This window comes from Cebus imitator, unplaced genomic scaffold, assembly GCF_001604975.1.
Source record: "Cebus imitator isolate Cc_AM_T3 unplaced genomic scaffold, Cebus_imitator-1.0 Scaffold188, whole genome shotgun sequence".
NCBI classification, from domain to species: domain Eukaryota; kingdom Metazoa; phylum Chordata; class Mammalia; order Primates; family Cebidae; genus Cebus; species Cebus imitator.
The window spans coordinates 5,293,331-5,302,551 of record NW_016107503.1 but is presented as its reverse complement, the minus strand read 5'-3'; the positions used below and the strand labels follow the sequence as shown (position 1 = coordinate 5,302,551).

At 43.0% G+C, this 9,221-nt stretch overlaps 1 protein-coding gene across 1 annotated transcript in view; it reads left to right on the top strand.

Moving 5' to 3' along the window:
- The window catches only part of CTXND2 (cortexin domain containing 2), a 14,928-nt gene extending 10,673 nt beyond the window's left edge, over window positions 1-4,255 (top strand). Inside the window, exon 2 of the mRNA XM_037744914.1 lies at window positions 3,988-4,255. Coding sequence (XP_037600842.1) covers window positions 4,061-4,228 — 168 coding nt within the window. The 5' untranslated portion in view covers window positions 3,988-4,060 and the 3' untranslated portion in view covers window positions 4,229-4,255. The remainder of the gene's footprint in view (window positions 1-3,987) is intronic.
- The last annotated feature ends 4,966 nt before the right edge of the window (window positions 4,256-9,221 follow it).

The following is a 9,221-nucleotide window of genomic DNA, read 5'->3' as shown; positions in this document are numbered from 1 at the left end:
GCAAAAGACACAGGAAGTATAAACTAGAAACGAATGAGATTCTTCACCAGTAGGAGGGAGGTAGGAATGGGGTGGAAAGAATGAGATGTGGTTGAAATGGAATGGAAAGAATGGTGAGGGAGGGGTGATACTTCTCTGAGTGTAACTTTTTGTATAGTTCTGGTAACTATGTTAGTATTTCACATACTCAAAAAACAATAAAATAAATGCAATAATAATAGGGGCAAAAACTCTAAAAATGGAATATAAACAAGACAAAATGACAAAAAAGCAGACCATTATGTCCCACAAATTGCAAGGAACATACATCAAGCTTGAAGGGAAAGCAGTCACCTTTGGTATTTTCCCCCTGTACACCTTTCTCCTGCAGTGTACCGAGGGAAAATGCCAACATTCCAACAACTTTTCCCAAGAAAACCCACTGCCTCTTTACTCTCAACTCTTTTTAGACCCTCAAGGTGAATACTGAACTAAATATTTCAAAAATTGTCTAGCTACATGCTCTGCAATGCTTCGTTATCAGATCCCTCTTTGGAACATAAGGTTCCTGCTATGTATTGTTTTATTTTGGCCTTTGTGCCACAGCTGTCATTGAAACAGAGAGAGTCTCCTTTTAATAACCTATTTAATAATCTATTCTATCAATCCATATGTTTTGTTTTGAAAATCTGATCATTCTGTCACAATAACATATTTTATTAAAAATCACCCTTTATGAGGAACTTGCAAAATCTGCCCATTCTTTTTTTTTTATTTACACGAGCAAGGATTTCAGAAATCAATATTTATTATTTTTTTTTTTTTGAGGTGAAGTCTGGCTCTGACGTGCAGTGGCGTGATCAAAGCTCACTGCAGCCTCCCAGGCTCAGGTGATCCTCCCACCTCTGCCTCCCAAGTAGCTGGGACTAAAGGTGCATGCCATCACATCCAGCTAATTTTTGTATTTCTGTAGAGAGGGAGGTTTGTCATGTTGCCCAGGCTGGTCTTGAACTTGAGAGCTAAAGTGATCCTCCACCCATCTCAGCTGCCCAAAGAGCTGGGATTACAGGCCTGAGCCACCATACCTTGCCAGTAACTCTTATGTTTAATAATTTAAGAAACTTCCAGACTGTTTTCCAAAGTAACTTTGTCACTTTACGTTTCCACCAACAGTCAGCGAGGGTTTCAATTACTTCATACTCTTGCCAACATTCTGACTTGATTCCAGTCATCCTAGTGGGTGAGAAGTGGTATCTCAAAGTTTTGATTCCCATTATCCTGATGACTAATTATGTTGACCATTTAAAAAATGTGTTTATTGGCCATTTGCGTATCTTCCTTATGAAGAAGAAGTAATTTCTATCCAGATCCTTGGCCTAATTTTTAATTGAGTTGTTTGTCTTTTCATTGTTTTGTTGTGACTTTAATTGACCAGGTCTCCCTCTGTCACCCAGGCTGGAGTCAGTGGTGCAATCATAGCTCACTATAACCTTGAATTCTTGGGCCGAAAGGATCCTTCAGCGTCAGCCTACACACCTGTAGCTAGGACTACATGCACATGCCACACACTAGGTAATAAAAAAAAAAAAATTAAGAAACAAAGTCTCTCCATGCTGCCCAGACTGGTCTCAAACTCTTGACCTCAAGGGATCCTCCCACCTCATCCTCCCAAAGTGCTGGGAGGTGTAAGCCACTGCACCCAGCCCATTTTCTATATAATAATCTCTTTTCTTTTTTATTTTATTTTATTTATTTTTTTTTTTTCAAGATAGAGGCTCACTCTGTCACCAGGCACTAGGCTGGACTGCAGTGGTGCAATCTTGGCTCACTGCAATCTTCGCCTCCTGGGTTCAAGCAATTCTCCTGCCTCAGCCTCCCGAGTAGCTGGGACTACAGATGCGCACCACCACACCCAGCTAATTTTTGTATTTTTTAGTAGAGATGGAGTTTCACCATGTTGGCCAGGATGGTCTCCATCTCTTGACCTCGTGATCCACCTACCTCGGCTTCCCAAAGTGCTGGGATTACAGGTGTGAGCCGCCGCGCCCGGCCTCTTTTTTTTTTTTTTTTTTTTGAGATGGAGCCTCTATCACCAGGCTGGAGTGCAGTGACGCAATCTCAGCTCACTGCAACCTCTACCTTCTGGGTTCAAGTGATTCTCCTGCCTCAGCCTCCAGAGTAGCTGAAACTATAGCTGCGCACCACCATGTGCAGCATTTTTTTTTTTTTTTGTATTTTTTTATTTTTAGTAGAGAGGGGTTTCACCATGTTGGCCAGGATGGTCTCGACCTCCTGATCTCGTGATCTGCCTGCCTTTGCCTCACAAAATGCTAGGATTACAAGCATGAGCCACTGCGTCCGGCCTCCATAATAATCTTTTTAAAGTACCAAAGTTGGCCAGGCGCAGTGGCTCATGCCTGTAATTCCGGCACTTTGGGAGGCTGAGGTGGGTGGATTATCTGAGGACAAGAGATTGAGACCATACTGGCCAACATGGTAAGACCCCCTCTCTACTAAATAATACAAAAATTAGCTGGGTGTGGTGGCACACGCCTATATTCCTAGCTACTCAGGAGGCTGAGGCAGGAGAATTGTTTGAATCCTGGAGTCAAAGTTTGCAGTGAGCCAAGATAGAGCTACTGCACTCCAGCCTGGCAACAGAGCGAGACTCCATCTCAAAAAAAAAAAAAATTATTTGGTCATAGATATATGGGTTTATTTCTGGACTCTTAATTATTTTTTGTGAGATAGAGTCTCACTCTGTCACCCAGGCTGGAGTGCAGTGGCACACTTTCGGCTCATGGCAACCTCCACCTCCCAGTTTCAAGTGATTCTCCTGCCTCAGTCTCCTGGGTAGCTGGGACTACAGGCGTGCACCACCACATCTGGCTAATTTTTTTTTTTTTTTTTTTTTTAGTAGAGACAGGGTTTCATTATGTTGGCCAGGCTGGTCTCGAACTCCTAACCTCAAGTGATCCACCTGCCTCAGCCTCCCAAAGTTCTGCGATTATAAGCATGAGCCACTGCACCCAGCCCTGGACTCTCAATTCTAGTCCATTGATTTGTATGTCTATCTTTGTACCAGTACCACAGTTTTGATTACCGTAGCTTTGTAGTGAGTTTTTGAAATTAGGAAGTATGAGTTCTCTCACTTTTTCTTTTTCAGAATTTTCTTGGTGGAGTAAGTTTTTTGTTTTGTTTTGTTTTTGAGACAGAGTCTTGCTTTGTCGCCCAGGCTGGAGTACAATGGCGTGGTCTCAGATCACTACAACCCCTGAGTCCCAGGTTCAAGCAATTCTCCTGCCTCAGCCTCTTGAGTAGCTGGAGTTACAGGTGCCTGCCACCACGGCCGGCTAATTTTTGTACTTTTAATAGAAACAGTGTTTCACCATGTTGGCCCGGCTAGTCTCAAACTCCTGACCTTGTGATCTGCCCACCTTACCCTCCCAAAGTGCTGGGATTACAGGCGTGAGCCTCCCCACCTGGCCTGTAAGTTTTAATAATTGAAATTGATCACTTCTGGGATATACCTAATTTTTCATGAAGATATGAGAATGACAGCACAATTACATGTAATGATCAGAAAAAATAAAACTATTTCATGTGCATACCCAGTGAGTTAAGACTATATAACAAACCAGGTACAATAAGTACTCTTGGAATATGAAGTAATCTTAGAGGAGGATTTTTACCTAACACAGAATTCAGATGTTTAAGACAGTTTTACCTGGATCTTAGGGGACAAGGAAGATCGACCTGAATTCTAGGTTGTATACATTTGCTCACGTTTTGCCTTGGAGTAATTCTCCATAATTTTATGCTTGTGTATATATGTATATCTTGTCAGTCATCTATATGAACTTTACCAGTTTCGTAACTGCTTCTTAAGTAAATCTTGCCGATATTTTTTTCAACCATTGGTGCCTTTTTGGTTTTCTACAATGTTATTAAGAAAACACATACATATACACACAAACCAATAAGCCTGTTTTATCCTCCCTTGTCTAGGAATATGACAAATCTGAAGGTGTACCTGAGGAAGTAGCTGGAGCTGGACAGCAGTAACGAGGTGCAAGTCCCCATGGAAGATTCGAGCGTGTCCAGCAGTGTCGATGTGGACAAAGGCTTTGCCATTGCCTTTGTTGTTCTTCTGTTTCTGTTCCTAATAGTGATGATTTTTCGGTGTGCCAAGCTGGTGAAGAATCCCTACAAGGCCAGCTCCACAACCACAGAACCATCTCTGAGCTGAATGTAATAAACCTGGTAGACTCCCCCTTGCAAGAGATTTGAAATATGTTATACACACTTTATAGTGAAATACCTCCCTGTTTCTCAACCTTCTCACTCTTGCATTCCGCAATGAGATGAAACACAAGCCAGTCTGTACTGTTCCTGTTCAGGGAAATGGCTAGTAAAGTGGGACAGACGTTGAATTTATTGGCTAGAATAAGGCCATGGGTTTTCATTCTTCAGTACCTAAGGTCCTGAGGGTAGGATAGTGGGCCATAATTTTATGATGTAATGTAACATGATCTCATCATACTTGGTAAGATATACCTGAAACTAGAAGCTGATCTAGAGGTGGCACACTTGAACAATCCCTTCAGTTATACAAATGTAGGATCAGCAGGAACAAAGTGTCCCATAAGAAGAGTATAACAAGATTGTGCGTGAAGTTTTATAAAATCTGCTATTCTTAAGTGGGCAGAACTCTGTGGTAGAAGGGAACTAATTTGCTGTGGGTGAATTCCTTAATCTCTCTCATTCCAAATTTCCTCATCTATAAAGTAATATGTAGGGGTTTGAATGAGGGCCCCAGAAAAGATATATCTGTGTCCTAACTCCTGGAATGTGACCTTATTTGGAAAAATAGTCTTTGCAAATATAATTAAGAATCTCAAGATAAATTCATCCTGAATTATCTAGATGAGTCTTAAATCCAATGACAATTGTTCTTATTAAAAATAAATAGGGCCGGGTGTGGTGACTCATGCCTGTAATCTTAGCACTTTGGGAGGCCAAGGTGGGTGGATCACCTGAGGTCAGGAGTTCAAGACCAGCCTGGCCATCATGGTGATATCCCATCTTACAAATAAATAAATAGAAGAGGAGAAGACACAGGGAGACAGAAAAAAAGGCCACATTGAACACACAGAGAGAAATTGGAATCACGCAGCCACAAGCCAAGGAACCCTTTCCTGGAACCATCAGAAACTAGAAGAGGGAAAAAAGGATTCTCCCCAAGATTCTGGTACCAATATGGTCTTACTAACACCTTGATTTTTTACTTCCGGCCTTCAGAACTATAGGAAAATAAATTTTTGTTGTTTTAAGGCACACGGGGTGGTAAGTTGTTATGGCAGTCATAGAAAATTAATATATAATCTATGATGATGCAGATGATGGTCACAATTCTGATCTTTTTTTTTTATTATTTTTGAGACGGAGTTTCACTCTGTCGCCCAGGCTGGAGTGCAGTGGCACGATCCCAGCTTACTGCAACCTCTGCCTCCCAGGTTCAAGCAATTCTCCTGCCTCAGCCTCCCAAGTAGCTGGAAATGACAGGCACCCGCCACCACGCCCAGCTAATTTTTGTATTTTTAGTAGAGACTAGGTTTTACTAGGTTGGCCAGGCAGGCCTCAAACACCTGACCTCAAGTGATCCACCCGCCTCAGCCTCCTAAAGTGCTAGGATTATAGACATGAACCACTGCGCCCAGCCTCCAGGGATCTTTTAAGAGCAAAGGGAAGAAAATCATAGCCCCTACTCTCCAAAGTCTGAAGTTACAGAACTCTGATAGAGCGGTCTATGAGCCATCTTGCAGGGAAGCCTACAAAAGAATTCACTAAAAAGAAAGGGAGCACCTAAATTGCTGAACAAGACTCAACATGGGTTTGGCTGAAAAGGATTGGTTTTAGCACAGCAGGTGATGGAGAATCAAAGCCCTCACATTCAGCCACAATGGCCTAATATTCAAGTCAAGAGTAACCTAGCATATGAGTATAAATTGAGAGCCATAACCTTGGAAGCTAACTGGGAGGGCATCACTTGAGCTTATGCAGGGACTTGGACCAGCAAGCAGCCACTTCAGTGGAGACACGTATCCATGGGACCATGCTGGACTGGGTTTTAACAGCAATACCACATGATACAGAGACACAACTCTAGCCATGCACTGTTAGCAGAGACCTGGTAATTGGTCTGTTTTGGACTCCTGGATGTGGGACTGCTCCCTTCTTTAGCTTGAGTAGGCCTCCAGGATTCTTTGAAAATGGAGACAGGAGAATCAAACCCTTCACCAGAAGATACTAGACTTTGTCTGCACCACAACAAGGTACTGTATTATATTGGTTAAGCTGGCAGGGAAGTAAAGATAGGATGTGGGGAGGAGGACAAGAGAGATACATGATTTGATTTGATAAAAAGAAACTCAGGGCAAGGTGCAGATCAGGTGAACACCAGATTAGGATTGATGTCAGCTACGTTGGTTTAGTGTGGAAAAGTAAAAATAAAAAGAAAGACTGGGCGCAGTGGCTCATGCCTGTAATCCCTGCACTTTGGGGGGCCGAGGTGGGTGGATCACCTGAGGTCAGGAGTTTGAGACTAGCCTGGCCAACATGGTGAAACCCCATCTCTACAAAAAATATAAAAATTAGCCAGGCATGGTGGCAGGCACCCGTAATCCCAGCTACTTGGGAGGCTGAAGCAGGAGAATTGCTTGAACCCAGGGGGCGGAGGTTGCAGTGAGCTGAGATCATGCCACTGCACTCCAGCCTGGGCCACAAAGTGAGGCTCCATCTCAAAAAAAAAAATAAATAATAATAATAATAATAATAATAATAATATTGTAGACTTGGCATGCTGGCTCACAGCTGTAATCCCAGTACTTCATGAGGCTGAGGAGGGAGAATCACCTGAGGCCAAGAGTTTGAGAGCACCCTGGGCAATATAACAAGACCCTAAGACCCCATTTCTAGTGGCATGTGCCTTGGAGGAGGCTTAGGCAGGAGGATCCCTTGAGCCCAGGAATTTTTTTTTTTTTTAAGTTGGGGTTTCACCATGTTGGCCAGGATGGTCTCGATCTCCTGACCTCGTGATCCACCAGCCTCTGCCTCCCATAGTGGCGTGAGCCACCATGCCGGCCTGAACCTAGGAATTCAAGGTTATAATGAGCTAGAATTACGTCACTACACTGTAGCCTGGGAGCCTGGGTGACAGAGTAAAACCTTGTCTCTAAAAAACAGAAAGAGTATTACTGAATTTACACAATTTTTGAATGAGTTGCCAAGATTTAAAACACACACTTCCATACAAAATATAGATTTTTAAGTTCACTTGAAAAATGGGCATATCTAGTAATACTGTATTGCACGAGACAAAAATTAGCTGAAGCTAAGTAACAACTGCTCCCTGCAGGTGAGATGTGGACTACCTAGGTGGTCAAGGTCCTCACCTGCCCCACTTGGCTCCTTTACATTACTTTCCTGGTATCTGCAACCTTTGAGTTTTCAATCCCTAAAAAGTTCTTTAGTCTTGATTCTGAGATCACTCAACAACCTTTAGATTATGATCTAATTTCCTTTGAGTCTATGTGCAAAGAAAGGATCATTTGGCATTCCAAGATATTGACCCCTGTTCTGATTTCTCAGTCAAGCATTAAGAAGGGTGTGGTTGTGAGCCGGGCACGGTGCCTCATGCCTGTAATCCCAGCACTTTGGGAGGTTGTGGCAGGCAGATCACTTGAGATCAGGAGTTTGAGACCAGCCTGGCCAACATAGTAAAACCCCCATCTCTACTAAAAATACAAAAAATTAGTCAGGTGTGGTGATGCATGCCTGTAATCCCAGCTACTAGAGAGGCTGAGGCAGGAGCAGGAGAACTGCTCGAACCTGGGAGGCAAAGGTTATAGTGAGCTGAGATCATGCCACTGCACATCAGCCAGGGCAACAGAACAAGACACCGTCTCAAAATAAAAAAAGAAGTGTGTGGTTGTGGTTTTCCAACATATATAATGAATTATAGAAGTGAATATGCTGAGCACACCAACATCCAGTTGGTGTACCAGTTATTTATTACTTTATAGTAATAATAGCAATGAATTGTGTATTACAATAATTTGTAAATTTTAATAATGTGAGTCACTTATTCAGGGTCTGATCATTTCTGACTAGAGTTAGTCTTTAGAGCTGGGTGTGGTGGAATGCACCTGTAGTCCTAGCTACTTGGGAGGCGGAGGCAGGAGGATCTCTTGAGCCCGGGAGTTTGAGACCAGCCTGGCCAACATAGCAAGACTTTGTCTCAAAAAAGAAAAAAAAATTATGATTTGGTATATCTTGAGTGGGACCAGAAATTTAAAATTTCTAACAAGCTCCCTGACTGCACATTAAGTAGCAAGGCCTTAGAAGACACCTCCTGAGACCCCTCTACTGATATCTACAGGATTGACCACTTCAGCTTTCTCAGGGCAATGAAGAAATCAGACTAGAATATGATGAGCCAAAATAGCACTATTAAACATTTCCCATTCCTCATTCTCCACCCCACCTGCTCCTAATAATGGAACACTGAAAGGATGTAACTAGTAGAAATATAATTCAATCAGAGCAAAGATAAAGGGAAATTTTTTATTCATCCTATATCAAGGAGCACCAGATGTCAGAGGCAATATATCAGGCGATAGGGAAAACAAGGATGATTAAGACAGGATCTTAGCTTTGAGCTGTTCACAAACTAGCAGAGGAGACAGGCATACGGTGATAACTCACAAGTGGCATGCACTAAAATAATGGAAGCACAGAGGCAGAAGTTAGGTCTTTAGAGGATGAGTGATGGTCTAGGACAGTGATTCCTAAATTCTGGGCTCAGGAGCAGTAGCATGGGCATTAATCACCTGGGAAAATGTTAGACATGAGGATTCTCAGAGTGCATCCAGACCCACTCCAGCAGTGGGTATGGGGCAGCAAGCTGGTTTAACAAGCCCTCCTTGGCTGGGTACAGTGGCTCATAACTGTAATCCCAGCACTCTGGGAGGCCGAGTTGGATGAATCATGAGGTCAGGAGTTCAAGACCAGCCTGGCCAACATGGTGAAACCACATCTCTACTAAAAATACAAAAATTAGCCAGGCATGGTGGCACACGCCTGTAGTTCCAGCTACTGGGGAGGCTGAGGCAGAAGAATTGCTTGAACCCGGGGGCTGGAGGTTGCAGTGAGCTGAGATCATACCACTGCACTCCAGCCTG